The sequence below is a fragment of the Poecilia reticulata genome, chromosome 9 (genome assembly GCF_904066995.2).
Source record: "Poecilia reticulata chromosome 9, P_reticulata-male-v2, whole genome shotgun sequence".
NCBI lineage: Eukaryota > Metazoa > Chordata > Actinopteri > Cyprinodontiformes > Poeciliidae > Poecilia > Poecilia reticulata.
Window position 1 is genome coordinate 8,713,488 of NC_088838.1, and position 14,121 is coordinate 8,727,608.

At 39.2% G+C, this 14,121-nt stretch overlaps 1 protein-coding gene across 4 annotated transcripts in view; it reads left to right on the top strand.

Annotated features, from left to right (window-relative positions):
* Nucleotides 1–14,121, top strand: part of piwil2 (piwi-like RNA-mediated gene silencing 2) — a 26,458-nt gene continuing 12,337 nt past the window's right edge. The window contains exons 1-10 of one of the 4 annotated variants that reach the window (XM_081610490.1): nt 1–90; nt 5,611–5,852; nt 9,597–10,007; nt 10,084–10,177; nt 10,503–10,617; nt 11,174–11,337; nt 11,464–11,554; nt 11,909–12,019; nt 12,203–12,320; nt 12,889–13,013. In XM_081610490.1, the coding sequence (XP_081466616.1) occupies nt 5,850–5,852; nt 9,597–10,007; nt 10,084–10,177; nt 10,503–10,617; nt 11,174–11,337; nt 11,464–11,554; nt 11,909–12,019; nt 12,203–12,320; nt 12,889–13,013 (1,232 nt within the window). In that variant the 5' untranslated portion in view covers nt 1–90; nt 5,611–5,849. Of the gene's footprint in view, nt 91–5,610; nt 5,853–6,884; nt 7,045–9,596; nt 10,008–10,083; nt 10,178–10,502; nt 10,618–11,173; nt 11,338–11,463; nt 11,555–11,908; nt 12,020–12,202; nt 12,321–12,888; nt 13,014–14,121 lie in introns of those variants that run through there. The other 3 variants (XM_081610492.1, XM_008417596.3, XM_008417597.2) reach the window with 3 other exon arrangements.

A 14,121-nucleotide genomic window follows, 5' to 3' on the forward strand; every position in this document is an offset into this window, starting at 1 on the left:
GCTCTATCTGCGCGGGGAAATGGAGAATAGTGTTTCCACGAGGGTCCCAGAAAGGCAAAATTAAACCATGAGCGGTGGAATCATGAAAAGGTATTAAGCAATACGTTGAGGAAGTTTCTTCTTCGGTGTATGAGGAAGAAACTTGGATGGAGGATGTTTTTCAGTGTATGTTTCTTTTTGATAAAAAAAAAAACAAAAAACAAGATGCATTTTTTTTATTATAAAAAAACAGCTGTGATTAAATAAATAAATAAATAAATAAATAAATAAATAAATAAATAAATAAATCACACACTTGCCAAGCTGTTAATGGCTCCAAAGACACATATTTCTGTTATTTCGCTTTTTCGCTCTCAGCTGTTTCAAATCATCACATTTAAATACCAGAGAACGACACCCTGAGTTAACAACGCGTAAATATTTTAATCATTTATTAAGGGAGTATGCCATCCAAACCAAGTTGTCACAGTGTGGGTGGTTTTCCTTTTTTTTTTTTTTCAGTCCAGGAAAATTGGAGGATTTTTGATGACCATGTACATCTTTTTTTTCTTTTTTCTTTTTTTAAGATGATGCCGCAGCATTTTAATCGGATTTAAGTCCTGACTTGTCTAGGTCACTCTAAATACTTTATTTATTCATTCATTCATTTTTGAGCAAATCAGAGGAGGACTTTCTGATGTGCTTTGGATCATTGTCCAGCTGTATAAGCCGACTGTGGTTGCTGAGCTTAATGGTAGGAACTGATGAGACAACATCGTGTGTCACTACTCTTTTTTTCTGAAATGCTTTTGGATAGCATCAATATGTTTTTCGGGTAATATGTTAAATGAGCTCTTGTGCTCTTTTAGGAGTTTGAAGCTCTGTCTTTTAATGCCATTTTCTTACTGTTGCATCATAAACTCTGATCTTCCTGAGCTCTGCTGCGCTTTAGATGCTCTGGGTTCTTTTGTGACCTCCTAAATGAGTCCTAGATTTTGTTCTCGGAATGATTTCAGGAGTCACTCCTGGGAAGATTTATTACTATTCCTTGTCTTCTCCTGTGGATAAATGTATCTCACTGTGTTTTGCTGAAGTTTCAAAGCTTTAGAAATTGATTTGTAAACCCATCAGAGATTCGCAGATTTCATTGACTTTGTTTTGCTTCTTTTAGATCCCTTAGCCTACTTCATGTTGCCAGACGGGTCCTACTTGTGTGATTTCTTGAGTCTACAGATTTCTTTAGTCTCAGTTAACCAATCGCTCAATAAGGGGGCAATTACTTTTTACACAAGGGTTGTTTTTGGAGCATTATTCCCTTTTTGAATTAAATCCTCATTTGAAGTTGCAGTTTTTATTTTAGTACTCTAAAATAAAAAATTAAATAAACCTGTAGTTTTATTGAATAATTTGGTGACTTGAAATCTGTAAGTGGGAAAATACATTTTCACACCAATTTGTCATTGTCCTACCACTTTAGAACAATGTTCCACTTTGTAGTGGTCAACCACAAAACTCTTAAAATACAAATATAAGTGGTTGTAAATGACAAAATGTGAAAAAGTTCAAGTGTTGTCTTCTCAATGTTATGCTAAACAAACTCCAGGGTTTAGTATAGCTTTCTTTGTACAATGTGTAGGAATAATGTACATGAAAGTGTTTCACAAAACAATCCAGCTTTTCCCTCGTACAGTTTGTTTTCTGGAGGAGAGAAAATGAGTTAAGCTCTTGATATTTTGGCAAAAACTAAAAAAAAAAGCATAAAGCACTTGTTTATAAATAAATAATACAAAGTTAAACAGAAAACATATTTCCCTCAGGAGTTCAGTGGTTCTTCAACTTTGCGTGCGTTTGCTTTTCATGGTTGCCTCCTCGATTTCAAGCACTCAGAGCAAATCAAATTAGAAAACCCAGATCTAAACGGTGTGAGACACTCAGAACATGGGATAAATATCCTAAGCACCTTGGCAGCTCAGATCACAGTCTAAGCACCAGAAGCTGTGAAGGTTTTTTTTTTTTCCTCCTCTTCCCGACTACAAGGCAGCCTGTGCTGTATCCCACAAATTTCCCTTTAGCCCTGTCATGGTTGTCCATCCCCAGATCCCAAACACTGCAGCCTACATGCCTTTTACTCACCATTACCCTCTGTGACTGACAATTCAGTGATGATTGTCACATCAAATTAGCTCTGGTGGCCACTGGCAGTTTCAGCTAGGCCTGATGCTGGCAGGGAAATCCATCCCGTTCAAGCTAAACGCAGCAGCAAAATCTAGATGTCAGCAGAGATAGGTCAAGACTCCTGAAACCTCCCAGGCGAGCTCCCAGCGCTTATGTTAAACAACCTGTCACTGTGTCAGTGACTCTCTCAGGGAGCGCTGTAGGACTTATCCCAAAAGAGATTAGACGAGCATTGGTTGCACGTGATAATTAGAGATACGGAGAAAGCATTAAATGACACCGATATACATCTTGCTTCTCCTTCTCATCCTGCTAAGCTTTGGACGACAGTCCTGCTTTTGAGTTGCTGAACTGCTGTTTCTTTATCCTTTTTGGTGCAAAAAGTCGGATACGTTTTACCCAAAAACTGATGTTGTCGATTAAAAGTTGACAAAAGCCTCAAAATCTGACTTCTTGTCACAACATGAGAAATTGCAATGTTATACAACCATCAGATCTAAACTCCACCAAACTTTCTGGCTGTCATTCTAATCAGATTTGCAAATTAATTTGTAAATTTTATCTGGAAAGATAAAACAGTTAAAGAAAAATGTAAGGATTGGTCATTCATTTCAACCCAACTATTACTTGCTCATTAATAAAGATAATAACATCCTTTTTCAAAGTATTTTGTCACAGTTGTGAGGGTGGGGGTTCCATTTGTGTTTATATTTTGATTATTTAATTACTTCCTTATCTCATGTATCTCCTCCTTCCTCTGTAATTACTTCCAGCTGTTCCTCATCCTCTGATCACTCTTGTGTGCATATATTTTCTCACCTGTGTCATTGTTGGCTGCTGGATATTTACGTCAACCTCTGCTCTGTCCTTTCTTGTCTCAGTTATCCATCTTGTGGCACTTTGAGTCTTCCTCAACATAAGCAAATCATGACACATTCTCTGTAGTCTTAATGCAAGACATTAGTCACTTTACCCCATTTCTGGGTTGAAACCACAAGCCAGTATGCTGGATCGAACCCATAATCCAACCCTGATATGATAAATCAATCCAAGCCTGGAATAATTAGCCCAGGACAAAATTTGCATTTGGGGGCGTGAGGTTTTTTAGCACCTTCCCCCTTCGTCTTTCTTTTTCTATTTCATAACACTTGTTTAATCAGCTACTGTCTCTCCGATGGTCTTTATAATGTCTGTATAACCACAACCCTGCTCTCCATCGCCATCAGCAGCAGCAGCAGCAACCACTCAACATCAACATTGTACCCCATCAGGGAAAACAAAGGCTGCTTTTGCTTTGCATTGTCCTGACTTGACAAAGATATACTATGGTGTGATTCCATATTAGATTCTTGATGAATGTGGGTTATTGTTACTCCAGCTGGTTTAATTATGCTAAGTGTGTGAAAATCTTGTTCTATGTCCCCGTCTTTAACTTTGAGCACCTACCCCTCCAAAGGTTTCCGCATGGCCTTGTTGCCTGGTTGAGTCACCTCCTTCCAGATGTGAGCGCATGAATAAAACGGCTGTCTTTCTTGACATCAAATTGCAGAGCCTGTTTTTGTCCCCATACCTTTCAAAATTTCCCCAAATGTGTTTTTGGGTCAACCAGTACTGTCATGATGTTCCATGTGGGTCTATGTGACTTTTTCAGATTCTTTCTTAAGGGGTTACAAGAACATGTAATGTGAACATGTGATCAAATCAAAACCCTAGAATATCATGTTCTCTCACTGAGATAAATGGGGATAATATAGGGAGAGAATATTTTTAAAAATATACATATAATAACTCAAACATGCAGCATTAGACGTGGCAATCTGACACAGACGAGCATAATGTGAGCAGTCAGTGAGTTGCAGTTCAACGTCTGTTAATGTGGGTTATGGCTAAAGGCAGACAAGTGAGGATCTCCTCTCTTCATAGGCCAGGAGTGAGACAGACATGGGTTATTTTGTTTTCTTGGCAGCAAATTGCGGCTTTCCAAACATGACCTTAACAAAATGACACATTCAGGCACCAGGCCACAAGCTAGGGCACAACCAGGTAATTTCATCATGACAACAAAATCTAAGTGAGGAGCAGAAGAGAAAAACACATTTGTTTTAGAAGTGGCTGGCAACAGAAAGAGAGTCCTCTTCTGTTCATAGATTGTTTTTCTTTCAGGTGTTGTATGTAGGTGACCACAGCAGTCGTCTCATTCTCTGTCTTTTTAAACCATCCATCCCTTATCTAACACGGTTAACCTTGCAGGGTCGCCAGGGGACCTGGTGCCTATCTCCAGCGGTCATTGGACAACAGGCAGGGTACAGAGACAGACAGAAGAAACAACCATGCTCACACACACTCACAACTACAACTTTTTAGAGAGATCAATTAACCTTCCTGGACGTGTAGAAGGAGAACACACAACCTCCATGCAGAAAACCCACAGGCCAGGATACAAAACTAAGATTTTCTACTGCAAAGCAACAGTACCACCATATGCACCACTGTGCAGCCCAAACCCTGCTTGCCTCAACATCAACTCTACATCAAAGCAGCTCCTGGAAGTGGTAACGCTTGAAAATTAACTTAACACAAATTGTTTGCGGAGAAACTGACAGTATCACACTAAGGAGTTTGGGTATACACAAACTGAAAAAATAAGAGTGAACTTGTGAAATTCTGAGTAATCCTTGAAAACTTTATCGGTATCAAAGTAAGTGAAGAAAAAGAGATTTCCAGCACCTGTTCTTATCTGAACTGGTCACAAAAACATGCTAAAGTCAATCCCATGTTAAAAATCAGTTTGACTACAACAGCTGTCAAATGAAAATAACTTGAATATTCATATATTGCTGGTAAAATAGTATCATGGTGTGTATTTTAGTGGCTGTCAAGAGGTTTTTCAATCAGAGTTTGAATGGATCTATTTAATCTAAGTGCCAGAGATGAAGGTTATTTCCAAACTGTGGCTTGTATATTTATGAATAAACAGTGCAGAAGTAGATGAATAATAAAAGTATGCATGTGTGTATCAAACAAATTCTTTCACATGAAAATGCTGACATAATTACAATAAACAAGTGTAGAACTGTGTGAATGGTCACTTGCAGGCTCAGAAAAAGAACCAAGTTTCAGGAGCTAAAGCAAAACACCTTTCCTTGCAAGCAGCTGAAGACTTTGGGAATTTTTCAAAAATAACTTTTGATATGGAAAACTATAATGTTTCACAATTTACTCTATTTAATGTATTTACAATGAGGGAACTTTTCCAGAGGTTTACTATTTTCAAGCTACGCACATATATGAAACAATCTAAAAGTAGAATTACTGACATCTCTCTATTTGTAGGACCAGCTGGAGAACATTGTAAATCAGGGGTGTCCTCAAAATGTTTTTGTCAGGTGGGTCAAAAAAGGGGTGGGAGATAAAATCAAGCAATTAAAGTTGTCTGATTTTGTGTCCTCTCCTCAGGCTGCCACCTTATCGTGGTGGAGGGGTTTGAGTGTCCCAATGATCCTAGGAGCTATGCTGTCTGGGGCTTTATGCCCCTGGTAGGGTCATCCAAGGCAGACAGGTCCTAGGTGAGGAACCAGACAAAGCGCAGCCCGAAGACCCATTATGATGCACAACAACCTTGCATCTAGCGTTCCCTCGCCCGGACGTGGGTCACCGGAGCCCCACTCTGGAGCCAGGCCTGGAGGTGGGGCACGATGGTGAGCGCCTGGTGGCCGGGCTTTTACCCACAGAGCCCGGCCGGGCTCAGCCCGAAGAGGAGACATGGGTCCCTTCCAATGGGCCCACCACCTGTCGGAGGGGCCAAAGGGGTCGGGTGCAGTGTGTAATGGGCGGCAGCCGAGGGAGGGGACCCTGGCGGTCTGATCCTCGGCTGCAGAAGCTGGCTCTTGGGACGTGGAAAGTTTTCCGGGCACGTCCCACAGGGAGGAGGCCTCGGGGAAGACCCAGGACACGCTGGAGGGATTATGTCTCTCGGCTGGCCTGGGAACGCCTTGGGGTTCCCCCGGAGGAGCTGGAAGAAGTGGCTGGGGAGAAGGAAGTCTGGGCCTCCCTTCTGAAAGCTGCTGCCCCCGCGACCCGACCCCGGATAAGCGGAAGAAAATGGATGGATGGATGGATGGATGGATGGATGGATGGATGGATGGATGATTTGTTGTTTGTTGTTGAAAACAGATGTTATTCATTGTAGATCTAAAAATGTAAATGACTTTGCACATTTGGTTTATTAAAATGAAGGCAACAAGTTTTCAGTTTGTGATTGTACAGATTTATTCTGTTGATTTGAGTCACTTTCTTTAAAAACACTTGTTATATTCTGCCAAGTTGAATGAATTAAATAAAAGCTGATTTGGGTGTAGCAAAGTCAGCTTTTCAGTAAAGTCTCTAAATCTAAATACATGCGGTTCTACTTATATTAAAATCTTGGTTATAAAAAGACAAATACTTTGTATTATACTTTTAAAAAAATTGCTGGTAAAAATTTTACCCTGATTTAAAAATAAATAGTTTGGACAGGCCAGATTTATATCGTTCTTGAACTGCAGTTGGTGGGCCACACAAAATCACTCCACTGGCCAATAATGGCCGCACTTTGTACACCCCTGTTGTAGATGGAAAACTAATTTTGCATGTTCTCAAACCCACAAAAATAAATTCTATTCAGGTTGCGCCAGTGTTGTCCACTAGGGGGCAAAAGAGCACTTTATTCAAAAAATAGATTGACAGATGGCGTAGACCAATGCCTTACTGCAGAATGTTTGGGTGAACCAATAGGATATCAGGTAGGCGGATCCAACAAAAAGTGAGACGAACGAGTCTGACAGATTGAACAGGGCCTAATTGAACACCTGGTAAGAAGGAGCGGAAAATACACGGATTTCCCATATTACTGTAAGTTTTTGAAAGTAATTGTAATATCTAGTTGTGTTGAAATGCTTAAAGTGTAGCCCGAATCTCGTCTACATGTAATTTCAAGAGGTTAAGGGCGTGTTTAGACTTGTTCTTTTACACGTGGATAGGTTAGCTAGCGGATGTAAATTTTCTCTTTGTCGAAGTGGAAAATTCCAAGTTTTGGGGATTTTATTTGACTTTGCTGATTTAAAAAACTAGTTTGTTCCACACGACATTTGTCTCATTCACTAGATAATATGACTATAATTTGTGAAATCTGAATGTAAAGGTTTTTAACAGTTCAGGACTTCGGCGCCTTCCTGTCTGGCTAATTAATATTAAGCGTAGCAGAACAGATATTGTAGCTAAAATTGCTTTTAAAAAAAAACAGGCAAATATGAATCAATTTTTATCAAATTTTTCCCGTTTCGCAACACAAAAGTATTATAGATAAATTATTAAATGTTATTTAAATGAGAAAAACAAATTGATATGTGGCCCTGTTTAGACCGCTCTCCCTTTCCTGAGTTTACAGTTCTCCATGCGCTCAGGAAGCTCGCGCAACAAGGAAGGAACGCAAGCGCTAAAATCGAATTAAATAGTTTTGCGTTCATTACTGTTTGGAAAGTTTTGCATTAATTTTGCTGTAGGCACACTGTAATTCATGTACCACTTGCGACCTCATAATATTCCCCCGTTTTCCCTCCTTGCGTGGTTTACATTGCGGGCGCTTTCCACTCGTGGGATGTGGGGTTATAACTTGTGAGCTCGACTGTCAGACTCATAAATTTAATTGCTCACGTGACCCCATTTTTTAGGGGAAAGAGGCATCAAATGCCCCCATTTGCCTCCGTTTCTTCACTTTCCCTGCTGTCATCTTCATCTCTTTCTGGAATAATTGTTTCTGTAATAATTTTGCCAGTTTTTAGAAGTTGCTACATGCCTGTGGAAGACTGAACCTGCCAAAATCGGTAATAAAAAGAGAAATCGATAAATGGCTTGATAAAATAATTAATGAGGAAAACTGCATCCAAGAAATACAAAATGAGAACTTTCCTTACTTACAGCTTAGATCTTGATTATTACCAGTAGGCGAGAAGCTGGCTCTGAATGTGGACCCACCAGGCTGCCATCCAGTACGTTTACCCTTTTGTCACTTTACCTCAAAGAAAGAGCCAAAAAAGAACATGAGTAAAAAAGAAGAAATCTGTAAATAAATGGACAATGGAGTAAACAGGAAAGAAGAAAATGCCGAAGAAATAGAGAAAATAAATGTATGATGAAAAAAGTGACAGCAAATATTAAATTCATATAGAATATTGGGGGAAATTAGAAAATAAAAGAAACTAAAATAAGATTATAGAGAAAATATAAAACTTAATGAGTGTTAAATTATTTCTGTTAAAAATGTTAAATTCTGTTCATCACACTGTATAATCAATTAAGTAGAGAAAGTTTATTTTTTTTATTAAATATTTACCATATGAATTACTTTATCAAGACCACTGCTAAATATATTTGCACCAATCAGTTGGCCAGACATCTAAATCTGCCAAATTTTCCGTGTCTGGCTCTGACCTGGCATCAGCAATCAGCATTTGACCTGGCAGTCACTCATTCTGTTTATTAAATGCATCCACACAGAAAATATAATGTTCTTTGAACTGTTTGAGGTAAATATAAATAATTTTATTCATCATAGGTCATTGTTGCAGGTCATTGTTTACTTGAGACAAGGCTTACAAAAATCAATCTACATGCGTTGCAGTTGATGTTGTATAAATAAAATGCTTTTTGGACAAAAAAAAAAAGAAAAGCCCATTCTGCAGAGTAAAAATTGACCTCTGGCCACAATATTGGCTGTCAAAGAAACATGTCAAGCTGGTAAGAAGCTATAAAATATTATGAATCTGGCATAAAATCTACTTACTCAGTATTAGCCAGGGCAAACATAATATGCCATGTGGTTGGGACCTCCATGTTGGAAAATCAAAAAACTTTACATTTTACATTTTGTTGCTATTTAATTTATATATAGTAATTTATTTTTTGAGGGTTCTCCATTGTTTTAACACTAACAATAACAAGGTTTCCCCCTAAGACTTGCTAAGCCAGGTGGTTGGGTGCTCGGGCAGTCATTCATCAAGTTGCCCTCATGTTTTGAGTCAAAAAAAGGGCTAAAGTTGACAGGAAATTTGAAAATATCACTTGATAATCCTGTGTTATGAAAGATTGGAAGACTGATGTCTGAACACCAACTATAAAGTCTTAAAAAATGCAGACATTTTTTAAAAACTTAAATAAATAAGCAATGATTAGCCTGGTGGGGACAAAGGTTAAGCCTGGTGGCCCGCCAGGCTTATAATATACTGAGGGAAACTCTGAATAATAATTTTATCACAGTAAACATTAAATCCAATATTTGTCTATTCCAACCCTTTTGATGCATTATATTGAGACATATTTGGATTTAGCCTTTTTTTCTAAGGGATATATTTAGTTTGAATAAATTTCTCACCTTTCTTGACCACAAAATCTTTTTCGTTAAATAGATGGATCCAAGGAAACCCCCTGACCTCAGTGACAACGCAGGCTTCCAAATGCTGGGACGTGGACGAGGACTGCAGCCTGTGGAAATGGCTGTAGGACGTAGTAGAGGGCTGCTGCTTTCTGCAGAAGGGCTAGGGTTAGGACGAGCCAGGGGTTTCCTGCCCCCTGGCGATATCCCTGCAGGACGAGGAGTGCTGCCGTCCTCCACTGCGCCAGGCAGAGGGCTGCTGGTGCAGCCTGACGAGGTGGGAGTCGGCCGAGCCAGAGGCCTTCTGCTCCCATCAGCTGAACCCAGGGTCGGGGTGAGCCGAGGAGCAGTCCTGCCTAGACTGGAGCAACAACATGAACAGAAGCACATGTTAGAAACACCCCCAGCCTCAGCAGGAGACCCAGCTGCTCCACGAGGAGAAGAGGTTGGGAAATTTCTCAAGTGTTTTTCATAAAATCAGATTTGCTTCAATGGTAACTGAGGTTTCTGTTCTCTTACAGGTTAGCGCGCCGCCCTGTGGTCAAGGGTCAACGCTGGTGTCCATGTTTAGAGGAATGGGTGTGACTTCCTGGGGAAGAGGAACTCCAGCAGTGGGTCAGTACTACAAGACTTTGAAAAAAGAATACATTAGTACAAAAACCCTGATATACTGTATTTCCTTATGATGCATATTTAGCATTTTTATTGCCAGCTACATTTTAGGCATCTTAATATTTGACTCCCATACCTTGCTGACATTGATCCTGCTAAGAGGCCTGCAAAGTTGGCTGAAATCATTAAGAAATGTGAATGTCCATCTGAACTGGTAGGAGATTTGCCATAAAAATAAAAGTGCTTTATGCACTTAAAAGGCTTCTGGACTCCTTCAAACTCATGATCTAGTTTTTGTGTAAAACCTTAAGAATTGATGCTTCTGCAGGAAGAGGAGAATCTGGAGATGGTGGAGAGGTGAAAGTTCAAGGTTCCCTGGTAGGACTCACCACCGCCATGCAGGGTGCTGGTCACCGTGGAGACTCGATGGGGAGGGGAAGCAGGTAGTTTTCTTGATTCTATAGAGTACCTCAGATGTTAATTGTAAAAATGGCTAACATCCAGTAATAGCAGGATGCATTATTACTGCCACACTACCAAGTGTAGTTGGCCTGATGGTTAAATTTGACCTGAACCCTGAAACTATCCTGTGGATTATTTGGATATATTTATTTTTGCTATTTAGTCTTCTTGGTTGATTATAATTATATTCAGTCATATGAACATTGATATTATTAACCAACTTAAAAATAACCAAATAACTTCAACAGTGAATAAAATACAGTGATTTGTGGTGTAATCTGCAGCCATTTGTTTCAGAAAATCTGAAAGACATCTGCCGATATGGACATTTCAAAATTGTTTTTGTTAACTTGTGATTATTGGTGTAAGTTTTGATTATGCAGTCCAAAAATATATTCCATTGATCCTACATGAATATAAAGAATATGTTTGCTAAAATCTGCTTTACTTTTTCCATCATGAAACACATTAGCAGTCCTGGCTGCTATGGTAATTGATGGGTAATTGATGAGTATTATGCTTTCTCCATTGCTGAAGTTTGTGCCCTCAGATGGTTGTGGGACTTGGAAGGGCAGCTCTGCCACAACTTGGAGTGGGAAGAGGACAGGCTTTGCTTTCTGCTTTGCCTTCAGGTCAGATTAAGCCAGTTTCTCCAACATCTGATCCCCAAACAGCCCCGCTGTCTCCGCCTCATCCTGAAGGTACTGAAAGCTTCAGATAACTGACCGTCTGTCCATGCATTTTCTAAACCTCTTTACACTTTAATTTTCCTGAAGGTGTTTTAAAATGTATTAAGTTGTTTGTCTTGTTATATAAATAATCCAAAGGAGTTTTGAAAGTTGTTCCAATGACTCAGGACTTGCCTGTGCCTCTAAGTAGTGCACAACCAAAGAAGGAGATGACAATGGAGGCAGTACAGTAAGTATGCTTCTGTTGTGTGCTTTTATATCACAGTCATTAGACAATATCAGCACTTAGTCACCCACAACATTTTGTCCTGGTTTTATCTTATTTGGAGGCGGTTCCTTCATTCTTTCATCATTCAAAGGGTTTTGTTTTAGTGTCTGGTGTTGCAAAATAGTTTGATACAGTTACATGTTCTGTATCAGAAAGTAACGATGGCCATTTCAACCAAAGTAAGTGTTACCACCTCAGCTGTAAATAAATAGGTTATTTTGTTTAACATTTTTGCTAAAGTATTTTACAAATACAAAGCTTATCTTTCCTCTTTTTTTAGTTCATTTATATTTCTATTTTATTGTCTCTGCTTAGTACGCCAATTAATAAAACTGGAACAAAAGGAGCTCCCATAACAATTGGGTCAAACCACATCGTAGTTTCATGCAAGAATGAAGCTGTTTATCAGTACCATGTCACCTTCACGTAAGTACACAATTTCATGGCGTCACCCTTAATTCTCCTTCCAACAAAACATGATGAAAACCAAAGTTTGATTTCAGGGAATGTTTTGCACTATAAGAATTCATAATTTTTGTTAGAAGTTGCAAACAGGAAGTTTTTATCTTTTTTTATCTGCATTTTGAAATGTCTTGAATTTTTCATCAGTCCGAATGTTGAATCCATGGCGATGCGTTTTGGCATGATGAAGGATCATCGCTCAACCACAGGAGAAGTGGTGGCTTTTGATGGCTCCATCCTTTACCTGCCAGTTAAACTCAAAGATGTAAGTTTCATAGGAATTGTGTTACTTGGTATAGTTGAGAGCAAACCTGGACAAATCAAGTTTTTTTAAAATCTTTTTCTTTCAGTCTACTTAGTTGGTTTGATTTGTTATATCAACTAATCAAGATTTCCCCAGAAAACTCGCTAATTGCCCTAGCTGGGTGCTAGGGCAATCATTCACCCAACAGCCCCTCATTTTTTTAAGTAAAAAAAATAGTTAAAGTTGACAGGAAATGTTAAAATATCACTTTATAATCATGTGTTATTGAAAGATTGGAAGATTAATACCTGAACACCAACACCAAAGTCTTAAAAAATGGAAACATTTTACAAGGACTTTAAAAAAAGCAGTGCTTAGTCTGGTGGGGGCACAAGTAAAGCCTGGTGGCCCGCCAGGCTTAAAATACATTGGGGGAAACAGAGCATGTCTTGAATCAATTCCTTTGCAGATTGGAATGCTCTGCGGATAAATTTTACTAATTAATAGCTTTTTTACCTTGCAGATAAGTGAAAAATAAACCCAAACTGACAGTTTTCTTGTCTGCCTTTAACCTTTTGATGAGATGCAGGAGGTCCTTTTAAAGAGCTCAAGACGGACTGATAACCAAGAAATAGAAATCAAAATCCAGATGACAAAGATTTTGCCCCCGAACTGTGACCTTTGCATCCCGTTCTACAATGTGGTTTTCAGAAGGTATTTCACAAATTTGTTTAATCCTTATTTTTGACACTAAATGTAACTAATGAAATCTCATGGATACATTTGTCTGAAAGCAATCCAGACTATTTTAAGAAAATGATTGCTTTCTTTTATATCCCTTCAAAGCCTTCCTTCTGGGATGTAAATTTTTCCACAATTCTGTAGAATAGCGGTTCTCAACGTGGGCGGTACCACCCACCAGGGGGCGTTCAGAGGACGGCAGGGGGCGCTGGCGGACATTTTTTACAAAAGGGGGGCTCTGGGATGCCTTTGGGGGGCAATTGGTCGAAGGTAAACTTTATACCTTAAATCCACAACAATACCCGTTTAGACTTTGAGCAACTTGGTAAAACTGTATTGTGTAACATTAAACCATGCTTGGCTGCAACTGTATTGATGGCAGCTCTTCTTCTATTCAGTGTTTGTAGCTTCATGGCGCAGCTCCACTCCGCATCAGTTCAGCGATACACCGGCTGATGACGCTGCTGTGGTTCACTTTGTCTGATATTTATGTAGGCTACATATGTTTTGGCAGTTCTGTGATCATGTCAAAGCAGCAATTTATATTAAAATGTGTTTTATTTCTGTTTGAAAGCTGCCCGCTACCATGGAAGAACAGAAAATCGCACTTATAAACATGTAATTAGTAAAATCACGATCCCTCTGAAAAATGAACCCATTTAAATAAAGAAATCCCTCCATGTTTGATACCTCGATAGAGAGCGTTCATTTTATAGCGTTAACACGGTGCTGAAAGTGGTCCGGTATGAAACATGGGCGATAGAACAACATAGCACTTTTAAATTTCAATGATCAGAATATCGAAATTGTTTCTGTTGTTTTAAAAGGTTTATGTCAGTCTGCCTTTTCACCATCAATATGTTTCCCGACCGGCGGTCGGCGGTTGCACCTTGTGCAAAACTGAAACATGAGAAGCGGGCAAAACGGAGTGACGAATTAGATGTGAATTATGGAATAAAAACAGAGAATCCGATGCTGAACAGTGAAAAAATCAACACATGATGTGAAACACATGACGATTAGGAGGCACAACAGGTGATGAGTGAAGCGTCAATAAACGATTAAATAAATTTAGCAACAG